We start from the raw sequence: 15,918 nt of genomic DNA, 5'->3' as shown, positions 1-15,918 counted from the left end.
AATGTACTTTTTACTTCATACATTTTCCCTGACACCCAAAAGTACTTGTTACATTTTGAATGCTTAGCAGGCCAGGAAAATGGTTCAATTCACACATTTATCAAGAGAACATCCCTGCTCGTCCCTACTGCCTCTGATCTGGCAGACTCACTAAACACACATGCATTTACATTTTACATTTACGTCATTTAGCAGACGCTCTTATCCAGAGCGACTTACAAATTGGTGCATTCACCCTATAGCCAGTGGGATAACCACTTTACAAATTTATATATATATTTTTTTTTTGGGGGTGGTAGAAGGATTACTTTATCCTATCCCAGGTATGCCTTAAAGAGGTGGGGTTTCAAATGTCTCCGGAAGGTGGCGAGTGACTCCGCTGTCCTGGCGTCGTGAGGGAGCTTGTTCCACCATTGGGGTGCCAGAGCAGCGAACAGTTTTGACTGGGCTGAGCGGGAACTATAGCTTCCGCAGAGGAAGGGAGCCAGCAGGCCAGAGGTGGATGAAGCAATGCCCTCGTTTGGGTGTAGGGACTGATCAGAGCCTGAAGGTACGGAGGTGCCGTTCCCCTCACAGCTCCATAGGCAAGCACCATGGTCTTGTAACAGATGCGAGCTTCAACTGGAAGCCAGTGGAGTGTGCGGAGGAGCGGGGTGACGTGAGAGAACTTGGGAAGGTTGAACACCAGACGGGCTGCGGCATTCTGGATGAGTTGTAGGGGTTTAATGGCACAGGCAGGGAGCCCAGCCAACAGCGAGTTGCAGTAATCCAGACGGGAGATGACAAGTGCATGGATTAGGACCTGTGCCGCTTCCTGTGTAAGGCAGGGTCGTACTCTCCGAATGTTGTAGAGCATGAACCTGCAGGATCGGGTCACCGCCTTGATGTTAGCGGAGAACGACAGGGTGTTGTCCAGGGTCACGCCAAGGCTCTTCGCACTCTGGGAGGAGGACACAACGGAGTTGTCAACCGTGATGACGAGATCATGGAACGGGCAGTCCTTCCCCGGGAGGAAGAGCAGCTCCGTCTTGCCAGGGTTCAGCTTGAGGTGGTGATCCGTCATCCATACTGATATGTCTGCCAGACATGCAGAGATGCGATTCGCCACCTGGTTATCAGAAGGAGGAAAGGAGAAGATTAGTTGTGTATCGTCAGCGTAGCAATGATAGGAGAGGCCATGTGAGGATATGACAGAGCCAAGTGACTTGGTGTATAGGGAGAATAGGAGAGGGCCTAGAACTGAGCCCTGGGGGACACCAGTGGTGAGAGCACGTGGTGCGGAGACAGCTTCTCGCCACGCCACTTGGTAGGAGCGACCGGTCAGGTAGGACGCAATCCAGGAGTGAGCCGCGCCGGAGATGCCCAGCTCGGAGAGGGTGGAGAGGAGGATCTGATGGTTCACAGTATCAAAGGCAGCAGACAGGTCTAGAAGGACAAGAGCAGAGGAGAGAGAGTTAGCTTTAGCAGTGCGGAGAGCCTCCGTGACACAGAGAAGAGCAGTCTCAGTTGAATGACCAGTCCTGAAACCTGACTGGTTTGGATCAAGAAGGTCATTCTGAGAGAGATAGCAAGAGAGTTGGCTAAAGACGGCACGCTCAATAGTTTTGGAAAGAAAAGAAAGAAGGGATACTGGTCTGTAGTTGTTGACATCAGTGGGATCGAGTGTTGGTTTTTTGAGAAGGGGGTGCAACTCTCGCTCTCTTGAAGACGGAAGGGACATAGCCAGCGGTCAAGGATGAGTTGATCAGCGAGGTGAGGTAGGGGAGAAGGTCACCGGAGATGGTCTGGAGAAGAGAGGAGGGGATGGGGTCAAGCGGGCAGGTTGTTGGGCGGCCTGCAGTCACAAGTCGCAAGATTTTATCTGGAGAGAGAGGGGAGAAAGAAGTCAAAGCATAGGGTAGGGCAGTGTGAGCAGGACCAGCAGTGTCATTAGACTTAACAAACGAGGATCAGATGTCGTCAACCTTCCTCGGGGGATTCAGCAGGGGGGAGGGGGATTCAGCAGTGAGGAGAATGTGGCAAAGAGCTTCCCTAGGGTTAGAGGCAGATGCTTGGAATTTAGAGTGGTAGAAAGTGGCCTTAGCAGCAGAAACAGATGAAGAAAATGTAGAGAGGAGGGAGTGAAAAGATGCCAGGTCGGCAGGGAGTTTAGTTTTCTTCCATTTCCGCTCAGCTGCCCGGAGCTCTGTTCTGTGAGCTCGCAATGAGTCATCAAGCCACGGAGCTGGAGGGGAGGACCGAGCCGGCCGGGAGGATAGGGGGACACAGGGAGTCAAAGGATGCAGAAAGGGAGGAGAGGAGGGTTGAGGAGGCAGAATCAGGAGATTGGAGGGAGAAGGATTGAGCAGAGGGAAGAGATGATAGGATGGAAGAGGAGAGAGTAGTGGGAGAGAGAGAGCGAAGGTTGCGGCGGCGCATTACCATCTGTGTAGGGGCAGAGTGAGTAGTGTTGGAGGAGAGCGAGAGAGAAAAGGATACAAAGTAGTGGTCGGAGACATGGAGGGGAGTTGCAGTGAGATTAGTAGAAGAGCAGCATCTAGTAAAGATGAGGTCAAGCGTATTGCCTGCCTTGTGAGTAGGGGGGACGGTGAGAGGGTGAGGTCAAAAGAGGAGAGGAGTGGAAAGAAGGAGGCAGAGAGAAATGAGTCAAATGTAGACGTAGGGAGGTTGAAATCCCCCAAAACTGTGAGGGGTGAGCCATCCTCAGGAAAGGAACTTATCAAGGCGTCAAGCTCATTGATGAACTCTCCAAGGGAACCTGGAGGGCGATAGATGACAAGGATATTAAGCTTAAATGGGCTAGTGACTGTGACAGCATGGAATTCAAATGAGGAGATAGACAGATGGGTTAGGGGGAAAAATTGAGAATGACCACTTGGGAGAGATGAGGATTCCTGTGCCACCACCCCCTCTGACCAGATTTTCTCGGGGTATGCGAGAACACATGGTCAGACGAGGAGAGAGCAGTAGGAGTAGCAGTGTTTTCAGTGGTAATCCATGTTTCCGTCAGCGCCAGGAAGTCGAGGGACTGGAGGGTAGCATAGGCTGGGATGAAGTCAGCCTTGTTGGCAGCAGAACGGCAGTTCCAGAGGCTGCCTGAGACCTGGAACTCCAGGTGTGTGGTGCGTGCAGGGACCACCAGGTTAGAGAGGCAGCAGCCACGCGGTGTGAGGCGTTTGTGTAGCCTGTGCGGAGAGGAGAGAACAGGGATAGGCAGAGGCATAGTTGACAGGCTGTAGCAGATGGCTACAATAATGCAGAGGAGATCGGAATGAGTGTTGGAGTGTGCCCCTGGCTATCAGTAAATAAATAAAAAAACAAGAAAATGGTGAACTTTGAAGTGATTTATACTTTTACTTTTGATACTTAAGTATATTTAAAACCAAATACTTTTAGACTTTTACTCAAGTAGTATTTTACTGAGTTCATTTTCTATTAAGGTATCTTTACTTTGACTCAAGTATGACAATTGGGTACTTTTTCCACCACTGCAATCTACAGTCTTCAATCTCCAATCTCAATTTAATCCTTTTCTCATTCTGTTTTTCCCTCTATTCTTATTTCTCGTTCTCCACTCCCTCTTCTTCATTCTGTCTCTTGTCTCTTTTCTCTCTCTCTCTCTCTCTCTCTCTCTCTCTCTCTGTGTTTATCTCTCTCTGTCTCCCCCCCCCTATCTGCAGTGCTCTGCTAGACTTGGACCCATTGTCAGCCTCCCCATCAGCAGGTGGACCAGCAGCCTCTGTCTCTTCATGGGGAGGTGAGGCTTTTAAAACCTTTAATACCTGGGTCGCATTCATTATGGCTCACAACAGATTATTATTTTTAAACATGTTGTAATGGGAAATTAAAATGAGTGTTTCTCATTGGACAGGCCCAGGACGTCCCTCCCTGTTTCATTTAGTTTTCTTCCGTTTGGTGCCTAATGAATACGATCCTGCTGTTTGTCATGCTTTCTACCTACATCCTCCTCTCCATCCTTACTCAAGGGAAGGGCTGATATTGGCCGATATTCAAACCTGGCCCCTCTGCAGATTGAAAACGCATTAAGGGCCTCTTACTCATATTAAACTGTATTCTCATGTGTCATCATTTTCCCTTGGAGTGTTTTGTCATTTTCAAGGTGGCAGATCAAACATCAGAAGTACAGTAGTCACGTGTTATGGTAGTGAGTTATCGACCCTGATAGGCGTTTCTGTGTTTATATTATCTGTATGTAATCACGTCTTCTCTTTGCTCTCTCTCTCTCTATCTCTTTCATTGTCTTGTACAGATCTACTTGGTGGCGGTGAGTACATTCTTTACACTGCTCCCATCCACAGCAGAGCATGGCAACTGCTAGGATTTACACCTGAAGTTAGGATTGAACACCTATCCGGAGGCTTTGGCCACGTTCCAGGCTGACTGCATTGCAGACGCCTGCTAGATCTTACAACGCCTGGATAGGTTTTTAACATATCAGCTAACCACATCATGTGATATAGCAATCTGATACCTACTGCGCAGTCAATGACGTTTCACACAACCATAGGTTGATAAAATGATGTACTGCAATGTAGTCGGCCTGGAACGCAACCATTGTACCTGTGGCTCACTGTGCTTTCAGTGCATGACTCCAGCTGTAGACCTAGGATCTGAGAGGATCAGCATTCTTGCTCTGTGATCTCTAACAATGCCTCTCAATGTGTAACATACTCCTCTCCAACACTTTTCTGTTACCACTGGTCTCTTTGACATATCTTACGCTTATATTCTGTTTCTCAATACAATCGCTCTACTTCTCTCTCCCTGTTATATTCCCCCTGTTCCTCTATCCTGTTGTGATTGGGGATGGCCTTGGGTGGGGATGGATGGGGGGGTGTAGGCTTAGATACCCCCGCTGATCCTACTAGTGCCTCTGAGCCTGCCGCTGCTGCTGCTGATGCTGCCGCCACCCCGGCTGCCACGCCCACGGCGGCCCATACGGATGGCCCCGCCGCGCCCTCTGCGGCCCCCGTGGTGGGGCTGCCCGTGCCCGCCTCCGCCTCAGACATGGATCTGTTCGGAGGTCAGTGGGGTCAGCCTCCTGGGAGAGATCATCATGGCAGACTAGACTACACAGCAGTTGTCTGCTTGTTAGGAACAACCTCTGACATGCTCACATGTAGTTACACCACCTGATTCTCACATTCTCACATTTACCAGTTTCAGTATTTACTCTGCATCCACCTTAACAAAAATATCCTGTTCATGATATTCTGTATTTGTGCAGAATTAAACTGGCATAGTTACTGACATCTAATAAGGACAATCATTTCCAAATGTTCCATCTCGCTAAACAATAATTAGCTTGACTGATTATTCATTATTTGGGTACTACATCAATCAATCAATGATTTATCCAAGACAGCAAGCAGGTGATGAAATTTCTGCTCTGCACTGTATGGAGAACAGTAGAAACTGTAACCCATATACTCTACGTATCTCCTCTTGTCGCTCACATTTCTAATAGTAGATATACAGAATTAAATCCCATATCAAAATGTTATAGCAAAGTGTGGTCCTCTTTTCCATGGAAAACAGCCTCTGTCAAAGAGAGACGTTGCTTTGCCCATCGCTGAGCTTGGCATTTCCTGTCACACAGTACAAGCTTATGACAGCATCATATTATCTCTTCACTTTCCCAGCGTGTACAAACATTGTGCACACTAAATGCAGCTTTATGCAGGCCCAATCCATATGATACTAATAAGATCAGCAATTTCAGCAATACATCTTGTGTTCTCTGTTTTCTCCTAAAGCTGATCTCTCATCTTTCTGTTTTTCTCATTCTCTCTATACTCCTGTTCTTTATTTACCTCCTCATCTCTCTTTCTCCTGCCTCCCCCTGTTTTTCTCTGGGTGTTGTGTTGTGGTTTGTGTCCACTGTCCCCTCCTCTCATGTCCGGTACCCCAGACGCGTTTGCACCCTCCCCAGGTGACGGCCCGCCCAGCAGGGCGCCTGCTGCTGATGCATGTGCCGGATCTGGTGGGTGATAAAACACTGCTCAGTGTGTGTGTGTGTGCGCACGCGTGTTTGTAAGTGAGCATATGCTTGTACGTGTGTGCACTCTTCCAACACACGTGTGTGTGTTTGTGCAAGAGTGTGTGTGTGTGAGTTCCTGAAGCTTGGGTAGCGCCAAGCTTCTTCTGCTACTATATGGGACAGTAGTAAATCATCTGACACGTTGCATTGGGGCCTACCGTCCCGACCCTAACCCCACTATTGGTGGCCAAAGCCTCGGCCCCCCTCTCTAACCTCCGCCACTCAGTCCTGCTTCAGAACAGTCCCCCTGCTTCTCTCACCTCGTAATATTCACCTGGTGATGAATACTCGAGTAAAACACAGTTGTATAAATTTCGCCAAAATCCTAGAATTGTTTATATTTCATATAAATGATGCCACTTACTAATCATACTAACTGACCATCTTTATTTACCCTGTTTTGTTTCTCTCTTTGGCCTGAATGTGTAAGTATTAATCGACTGCTGTGACTGTAGAAGTCCAAAAGCACAGTGTGTGTAATTCACATGGCTCCTTTACTGTATGTTTATGGAGCTTTGGTCTTATGGCATAGAATAGTAGGAGAGTTTGACGTTGAATTATGAAAAATGTTCTACATTAACTTTATTCTGCGCCTTTATCATAGTATTTGAATTCTATGTAGACAGAGCTTATCAGTGTGGAAGCAGATTCATGCCAAAATGTTATTATTTCAATTTGTTTTGGTATGATTCTGCTTCCATGTGTATCTACTAGTTCTAATGTAACCATAGACAGAGCCTTTAACTTTGAGCCAAAGCCAGCTGTAGCCCATTCCCTTTAATGAGTCTGAGTGTGAGACAGTGAGTATTCTAACCTGCGGCTGTAGTATAAGGTTAATGGTGACCTTGCCTTTAATTTGTTTATTTTCTTTACTTCCCCCTAACCCTCAATATGGAAGCTCCTCTAGACTCACAATAATATGCCTTTTACAGTGTTTGTTGTTTTAACAAACTCTCAACTCCCTTTACTCTCTTCCCCTCCTCCCCTCTCTGGTCATATCCCTTAAACCCCATACCCCCCCTTCCTCCCTCCTCCTGAAGACCCCTTCGCTCCATCGGAGGGTAGTGCGAACATGGCTCCAGAGATGGACTTCTTTGCTATGAAGTTCGATAACACGCTGGCTGCCCCAGAAACAGCCAGCCCCACCTCTAGCGCAGTACCCATCATTGTCGACCTCATCGAGCCCCCTGCTGCCGCCCCGGCTCCCTCCACTACCACCACCACTGAGTCTGCAGCTGCCCCCGCCCCTGCCATCCCCACTCTAGACCTCTTTGGTGGTAAAGTTCACATTCTACTTTGCACACTGCATTGCTCTGCATTATGACGATGATGATGGTGGTGATGATACAGTAACTTCCCTACATTTTAGATTTGTTTTCGTAATTATGGCTATGTTTGTTTCTTTTATTATTCATATGATTATTTTGATTTAAGTCATAGGCATTGAGTGAATCACACATTTTGACCACACCTGTAAATCAGAAATTAAATGGATATGATGATGGGTACAGTATATGGATCTATCAGATGATGGTTATTCTCTGCATCATTCCTGTGCAGACAAGTAAATACACAAATCTCAAAAGTGGATGCCTTCTAATGGTATACTACAACTATTGAAACTAACAGTAACACTTTACTTAAAACCGGCAAATATAATGCATCATGATGCCGTTGTCGTGTATTGTGAGATGTCATGAGCATTCATGACAATGAGCCCCTTATACATATATATATATATATATATATATATTATTTTTTTTTTTTTTAACCTTTATTTAACTAGGCAAATCAGTTAAGAACAAATTCTTATTTACAATGACGGCCTACACCGGCCAAACCCGGACGACGCTGGGCCAATTGTGCGCCGCCCTATGGGACTCCCAATCACGGCCGGTTGTGATACAGCCTGGAATCGAACCAGGGAGTCTGTAGTGACGCCTCAAACACTAAGATGCAGTGCCTTAGACCGCTGCGCCACATGTCTTATAATCATTTCATAATGATCGTGACTAAATAACAGCCAGTTTGAGTCAGTTGAAATAAGAGACAAAACATATTATAGGGCTTATTATTAGACATTATAAAGCCTCAGACATGCTTATAACAGGTTATGAAGCATTATACCTGCAGGCCGTTACCAAACAAACCTTTTCAGTTGTCAGTAAATCTTTGTGAGGCCATTAGTTGTATTGGCCTCCAGAGGCATTGATTAAGTAATCTGTCAGCACCAGATATTGGCCTGTCAACTGTTTACATTCATAGGGGTGGCTCAACATGTTGTGATTTCAACCCAGCCTTTAGCATGAACCATTATAGTCAGTCAAATTTAGAGGGAAGTGAGCAGGGTTGTGTTTAGTAGGGAGAAAAGTATTTGAAAAGGAGTGAAACTCAGAGCTATTACCTGAACGTGTTCAATAAGAACACACATTTTCATTTTCCGTTGCAAAGGTGTTTGATACGGTGTGCCTTACTGAACTCGACCAAGTTTTTATGGTCCCTCTAGCTGCAGTGTGCCTGCATGACAACCTTTGCTTTCTTCACCTCCAACTTCTGACCAAGGTTGTAGATAGCAAATCTTCATTTTATCTTTCACCTGATTTTAGTTAATCTGTTCCTTCATTTGCAATAATTAGTTTAAAAATAAAAGATGAATCGGTAACACTTTGTAACAACTTTCATGAATAAGCAATTATAAAGTAATGCAATGCTTATTCATGAAAGTTATAATGAAGCGTTACGATACATCTTTAGATGCTTTTTTTTTGTTGCTTTTCTCCCTTTCCCTCATGCTGTATAGATTGTAAACTGAATGTAACTGTGTGTCCTTGTTTATAGATTCTATGTTTGATTCAATGCCTGAGAAAAGCCCTACCGCAGGAAAAGCTGATGCTGCTGTTACTCCTAGCGTAGACCTATTTGGGGCAGGTACAGGATGTTGATTGCTTTCTTTTTGTGGAACCTCTTCTTCATCTCTTCTGTCCTTCCTCTTCAACCATCTGTTTTACCACACGTCTTGGTTTGTCCCCATAGTGGTATGCGACTTGTGCGTGCACCCAATCCAGGATTGGGTCAATTTGAATTGAAGTCAGTCAATTCAGGAAGTGATTTTGAATTTAACATTCAAAATGTGTCAAATTGTTTGAAACAAATAGCTTCTTCTTTTCAGTTTATTCAGAAGTAATTTAATTTATTTTCAATTATTAAATCTGAATTAAATTTTACTTCCTGTATTGACTGACTTCGAATTGACCCCAACCCTGGACCCAATGGCTTAATAACAATAACTCCTACCACTGCTTCCACTCTCTCTGTTATGCTAATGCTCCTCTGTGCTCTTCTACTTCACTCTTCCTACTTCCTCGACATCCTTCCTCTGGCGTTTCCCTGGAAGATCTCCCTACTATCTCTCGCGGGCCCTCTCCTTTGCCTCCCGAGGCCAATGCTGATGAAGACCTCTTGTCTGGTGTGACTGGTGAGTTACACTATCTGCCCACTCTTAGCTGACCTCACTTCATGATCACCTATGGGTCTACTTCCTGTATCTCCAACTCTGCCTGCATGACTACAGCATGCAGTAGTACAGGCTTGGTAATTCACTTCCCTGTCAACCTGTCAATCAATGTATCTCTTCAGCCAGTGACTGGAACTTTGTATTTTTGTGTATTCAGAAGAAACAGAATCACCTTTATTTGCCAAGGACATTTACATGTACCAGGAATTTGACCTGGTGAAATTGTGCTGCCACAATAAACAGAATATACAGACAGAATATATAGATGAAGAATTTACACAAATCCACATACCATTATGTACACTGTAAACAGCAAAAACAGAACAATTATGCATAGTAAGGATGTATAAACATATTTACAGTATATATATATATATATATATAATGCCGTTTTTTCAAAGTGTGGTGCAATACTCTACTCTCTCTCTCATTCTGTAGATGCATTCTCTGCTATGGCTCCAGCACCAGCTGTGGCTCCAGCTCCAGCTCAAGCCCCGGCTCCAGCACCTGCCCCTGCAACGGTTTCTCCTCCCAAACCTGAGCCGCCTGCACCTGCACCTGTCATTGACCTGCTGGGTGCGTACTGTACCACGAAATCCACCACTTCCTGTAAACCTTCATGGGTTGATTTGACTCATGCTGAGGAACATCTGACCTTTTCCAAACTCTATTAATCTATTCGACTTGTGTACTTTCCTTGCAGTGTTTTTTTGTTGCTATTTCTCCATTGTTAGATATAGCTATTAGGTGTGAAGGATATTTGTGTGTGGAGAGATGTTCATGTGTAAGTATCTTCGTAGCCAGGGTAATAGACCCCAGATAAGTCTAGATCTAGGAGAGAGATAGTATGATATGTTTGGTGTAGCAGAATATCCCAGAAGTTTTTCTCTGCAACTGGTTTGGATTATGTAGCCAATGTAGCATTGCTTGCTAGTTAGCTGTGTATGCGTTAGTAGCAGTTATTGTGCAGTGAAATCACCCGCCCTGAAACCTACAAGTACTGTCGCCCGCACCAAGAAACGCCTTTGGATTTTCTGGGTCAGTGGTATTAAGGCTTCTTGAGTTCCGTTGTTTTGGTGTGCAGAGAGTTTTGAGTTCATACACAGGTTGGGACGGAAATTCTACACTCTTGCAATTGCATGGTACTTAGAGGTGTGCGTGTGCTTGCGTGCGTGTGCGTGTGTTTACTGTACAGTGAGACCTGTCTCACTTCCTGTGTGCCTCCCCCTCCCTTCCTGGCTGACTTACTCTTCTCTACCCTCATGCTGTCGCTCTATAGACACATTCAGTAGTCCTGCTCTGTTGGACGCTACGCCCGCTGCCCCCGGGGGACCAGGAGATGATCTGTTGGGTGGTACGCACACACACACACACACTTTTGCTTTAACCCAGTTGTAACACACCAGAATCAATGTCCCAGTGAGCAGCTAATTGGTAGAATAAAGTGAGCTAGATTATGGTTGTAGTAAAAGCCTGCAGGACTGTAGTAGAAGGGTTGGGAGCCCCTGCTCTAAGACATCCATCTGCCATTTGTGATTCATACCGCACATACAGTATGTTAATATTGAGTACCATGACACAACGTAACTTCAATCAATGTAAATGTAATCAATGGAAACGAAAAATCATTATCATCGTATATAATACTCTCATTCCAATGGTTCCCCACTTCCAGGACTGATGTCTCCTAGCCTGGCTCCCACGGCGGCCCCTGCTCCTCTGGCCCCCGCTCTGGCCCCGGCCCTCGCCCCTACCCTGGCTCCTGTCTCAGCCCAGAATGACTTGCTAGAGGGCGGCTTCGACACCCTCGGCTCCCTGCCCCCACTAATGCCCGCCATCCCAGCAGCTGCAGATACAGCGCCGGCCGCAGCAGCACCCTCTGGTGGCTTTGATGCATCAGGTAGGGGACACTGTCTGCTCCATGTGTATAACCTGAGGGAAGTGTGTGTGTGTTCTGCATGCATGACTGACGCTGCCACGCTTCACCGCCACTGTCCCTATTACATAACGCTGAGGACTCAACAGTCACCACTGCTGATGGTTTAATTCCTCAACACTGCTTCTCTCTCTCTCTCTCTCTCTCTCTCTCTCTCTCTCTCTCTCTCTCTCTCTCTCTCTCTCTCTCTCTCTCTCTCTCTCTCTCTCTCTCATATCTCTCTCTCTCTCGTCTCACATGCGCACATGCCGATGCTTACTACTGTGCCCCCCATCCTATTTCAACTCCTTCTTTCTCTATGTTGGTCTCCCTCTCCCTCCCTCCTCACATTCTCTCTGTTCTCTCTCTGTCATACTACCTTTCCACATTTTTCTCCTCATATCCTTTCTTTGCCCACCCCTTCAATCCCCCCCTCTCGCCCACTCTGCCCTTGTCTCTTTCTGCCATCCCCTCTCTCTCGCTCTGTCATTGCTGGGTCATTGCTTGCTGCTACTGCGTAATTGGTGAGTTCACAAGCATTTCTCCCCCTAGTGCTTTGCAGTATGAGCGGTTTTGACACGTTCCCCATCTTTAGGACTATTCCCTTTTTTGCATGTTTCAATATGTTTGTCTCACGTATGAGACAATGTAATGTATGTATTACTCCCATGTGTAACATTTGCCAGATTCTACCCTCAATTCAACATAGTGCCCTTTGAAGCTGCAGTGCTGGCACTGTGGTGGTCTAAAACCACATTTTAAACACATTTATAGACTTGAACGTTTCAGATACTGTGGTGGTGATGGCCTTACAGTGGGTATATATTAATCTCTCGTGGACAGACTACGTAAACATAAAAGGTACCAAATTACACAAGATTGTTGTTCTGGGTTAACAGAGATTAGGTGTATATTGTTCCTGCCCTGATCGGTGCATGCAGTGCATACCAGAGTACTGTACTGAATGCTATTGTTGTGGGGATTAATTGTATGGTGATGTCACATCTGCCCCCTCTTTGTGAAGATTAGGGATTATAAAGGTTTTAATCCATGCTGTATGTCTCTAACATCTTTCTCCCCTTATTTCTGCCGTTTCCCTCTAAGTGTTTGGTGGATTAGGGGACCTACTGATGCCAGCCATAACACCCCAGTCCACTGGGGGCAGTGTGGGCAGCACTGGCAGTGGTGGGGGGAGTACCAAGGTGACGCCCGCGGTCGGGGGTGTCATGGCAGGCGCCCCAGCTATTAAACGGCCATCCATCGGGGGCGACTTGGACTCCTCACTCGCAAACCTGATTGGAGGCATGTGTTGATCACACCTGGACAGTCTTGATGGTTCTGATTACTTTATCTTTTTTTTTTTTTCAGTTTAAGAATGAGTTCTGAAATTACGTTTTCTTCACTTGCAGATCTGGGGATTCAGAAAAAGTATGTACGGAATGTATCTGTTTGCGTGCTTGCGTGTGTGTGTGTGCATGTGCGTGTTCTTCTTTTCTTTGTGTGCTTCCTAAATAACAATCAAAGTCATGCTGTATCTAGTGTGTATTCCCAAACCTTCCAGCTAGCTGATGACAACGTTGGTGTCCTGTGTGTCTCCTATAGGGATCATCAGTGGAATGAGAAGAAGCTGACAGGAGGATCTAACTGGACCCCCCAGGTAGCCCCTCCCAGCTGGGGAGCCCCTGGACCTATGATGGTAAAAGCGTCCACAAGCCTCCCAATATTAGCAAAGGACCGTTATTGGGACATTTAAAATTGTAATCAAATCAAATTGTATTGGTCATGTGCACAGGATACAGGTTGTAAATGGTACAGTGAAATGCTTACTCAACAGTACAATACACATTTATACAAAAACAAAATACACAATAAGTAATAAAAAGTTGTACAAAAAATAAGAAAAATTGTAATGTTTAGAAATATATACACAATAAGAATGTACAGTGTAGAGTATGAAATGTGCTAGAGTGAGTAGTGATATGGTTGAGCAGCTTAGATGAATCCAAATAAATAGTAGCAGCAATGGTGCCCGGGTTTGTGCGTGTGTGGGTGAGTGTGAGGTGTGAGGTGTGTGTGTAAGGGTGGGTGAGTGAAAGTCTCTTAGGTGCAGCTGTGAAGAGAGTCAGTCCCCAGTGATGGACTGGGCAGTCTTCACCACCCTCTGTAGAGCCTGGAGAGAGCAGATTTTTTTAAATATGGCAAATAAGCTGTGGACCTGAATGGGAAAGGATTGTTCAGGAATGGAAATTATGTTCTATGTCATAGAGCTGTGAACTGTTTTTGTCTTGGCTTCCTGTTTCTAGGGTGGCCCCGCCCCTGGAGCCCCCGGTGCCCCTGGAGCCATGCCTCCGCCCATGGGAGCACAGCCTGGCTTTGGCATGGTGAGATACTGGACTGGATGCCCAGAAACCAACATGGACAGCTATACATATAAAGGAGCTCAGTGCTCTTATTCAAGTCAGGAAGTAGTTATTGGTCAATTCCATTAACCCCTTCCATCTCTGTCTAGGCCACAGCAGCTGGATCTGGAGCTCCCATGATGCCTACCATGATGATGGGACAGCCAATGATGGGTCAACCCATGAGACCACCCCGGCCAGGAGCCGCAGCACCAGGGGCACCGGTAACGCACACACATGCACACACAAACGCACGCACACAGATACACACTCATATTCATTCTCAGATACTTTTTTTCCACACCCTCAAACACATACACAGGAGAGTGCACATAAGTATACAGAATCACCTGTTACTCCTTCAGTTATAAACCTATTTAAAGGGGGAAATGTACTAATACAGTGGGGGGAAAAAGTATTTAGTCAGCCACCAATTGTGCAAGTTCTCCCACTTAAAAAGATGAGAGAGGCCTGTAATTTTCATCATAGGTACACGTCAACTATGACAGACAAATTGAGAAAAAAAAATTGTAGGATTTTTAATGAATTTATTTGCAAATTATGGTGGAAAATAAGTATTTGGTCACCTACAAACAAGCAAGATTTCTGGCTTTCACAGACCTGTAACTTCTTCTTTAAGAGGCTCCTCTGTCCTCCACTCGTTACCTGTATTAATGGCACCTGTTTGAACTTGTTATCAGTATAAAAGACACCTGTCCACAACCTCAAACAGTCACACTCCAAACTCCACTATGGCCAAGACCAAAGAGCTGTCAAAGGACACCAGAAACAAAATTGTAGACCTGCACCAGGCTGGGAAGACTGAATCTGCAATAGGTAAGCAGCTTGGTTTGAAGAAATCAACTGTGGGAGCAATTATTAGGAAATGGAAGACATACAAGACCACTGATAATCTCCCTCGATCTGGGGCTCCACGCAAGATCTCACCCCGTGGGGTCAAAATGATCACAAGAACGGTGAGCAAAAATCCCAGAACCACACGGGGGACCTAGTGAATGACCTGCAGAGAGCTGGGACCTAAGTAACAAAGCCTACCATCAGTAACACACTACGCCGCCAGGGACTCAAATCCTGCAGTGCCAGACGTGTCCCCCTGCTTAAGCCAGTACATGTCCAGGCCCGTCTGAAGTTTGCTAGAGTGCATTTGGATGATCCAGAAGAGGATTGGGAGAATGTCATATGGTCAGATGAAACCAAAATATAACTTTTTTGGTAAAAAATCAACTCGTCGTGTTTGGAGGACAAAGAATGCTGAGTTGCATCCAAAGAACACCATACCTACTGTGAAGCATGGGGGTGGAAACATCATGCTTTGGGGCTGTTTTTTCTGCAAAGGGACCAGGACGACTGATCCGTGTAAAGGAAATAATGAATGGGGCCATGTATCGTGAGATTTTGAGTGAAAACCTCCTTCCATCAGCAAGGGCATTGAAGATGAAACGTGGCTGGGTCTTTCAGCATGACAATGATCCCAAACACACCGCCCGGGCAACGAAGGAGTGGCTTCGTAAGAAGCATTTCAAGGTCCTGGAGTGGCCTAGCCAGTCTCCAGATCTCAACCCCATAGAAAATCTTTGGAGGGAGTTGAAAGTCTGTGTTGCCCAGCGACAGCCCCAAAACATCACTGCTCTAGAGGAGATCTGCATGGAGGAATGGGCCAAAATACCAGCAACAGTGTGTGAAAACCTTGTGAAGACTTACAGAAAACGTTTGACCTGTGTCATTGCCAACAAAGGGTATATAACAAAGTATTGAGAAACTTTTGTTATTGACCAAATACTTATTTTCCACCATAATTTGCAAATAGATTCATTAGAAATCCTACAATGTGATTTTCTGGAGAAAAAAAATCTCATTTTGTCTGTCATAGTTGACGTGTACCTATGATGAAAATTACAGGCCTCTCTCATCTTTTTAAGTGGGAGAACTTGCACAATTGGTGGCTGACTAAATACTTTTTTTCCCCACTGTATATTCTTCATTAGTCCACTTTTGATACAGTCCCATA

At 45.7% G+C, this 15,918-nt stretch overlaps 1 protein-coding gene across 5 annotated transcripts in view; it reads left to right on the top strand.

Annotated features, from left to right (window-relative positions):
• The window catches only part of LOC121562197 (clathrin coat assembly protein AP180), a 68,578-nt gene that overhangs the window by 50,442 nt on the left and 2,218 nt on the right, over positions 1-15,918 (top strand). For 3 of the 5 annotated variants that reach the window (XM_045226022.1, XM_045226019.1, XM_045226020.1), the window contains 15 exons: positions 3,681-3,757; positions 4,271-4,285; positions 4,862-5,044; positions 5,933-6,004; positions 7,102-7,338; positions 8,900-8,989; positions 9,456-9,536; positions 10,014-10,151; positions 10,855-10,929; positions 11,251-11,475; positions 12,595-12,792; positions 12,900-12,918; positions 13,093-13,186; positions 13,794-13,871; positions 14,000-14,113. In XM_045226022.1, coding sequence (XP_045081957.1) covers positions 3,681-3,757; positions 4,271-4,285; positions 4,862-5,044; positions 5,933-6,004; positions 7,102-7,338; positions 8,900-8,989; positions 9,456-9,536; positions 10,014-10,151; positions 10,855-10,929; positions 11,251-11,475; positions 12,595-12,792; positions 12,900-12,918; positions 13,093-13,186; positions 13,794-13,871; positions 14,000-14,113 — 1,696 coding nt within the window. The remainder of the gene's footprint in view (positions 1-3,680; positions 3,758-4,270; positions 4,286-4,861; positions 5,045-5,932; positions 6,005-7,101; positions 7,339-8,899; positions 8,990-9,455; positions 9,537-10,013; positions 10,152-10,854; positions 10,930-11,250; positions 11,476-12,594; positions 12,793-12,899; positions 12,919-13,092; positions 13,187-13,793; positions 13,872-13,999; positions 14,114-15,918) is intronic. The other 2 variants (XM_045226021.1, XM_045226023.1) reach the window with 2 other exon arrangements.

Source organism: Coregonus clupeaformis, chromosome 17 (genome assembly GCF_020615455.1).
Source record: "Coregonus clupeaformis isolate EN_2021a chromosome 17, ASM2061545v1, whole genome shotgun sequence".
NCBI classification, from domain to species: Eukaryota; Metazoa; Chordata; class Actinopteri; order Salmoniformes; family Salmonidae; genus Coregonus; species Coregonus clupeaformis.
Note: the sequence above shows the minus strand (reverse complement) of the source record. Positions and strands in the feature narration are given on the sequence as shown.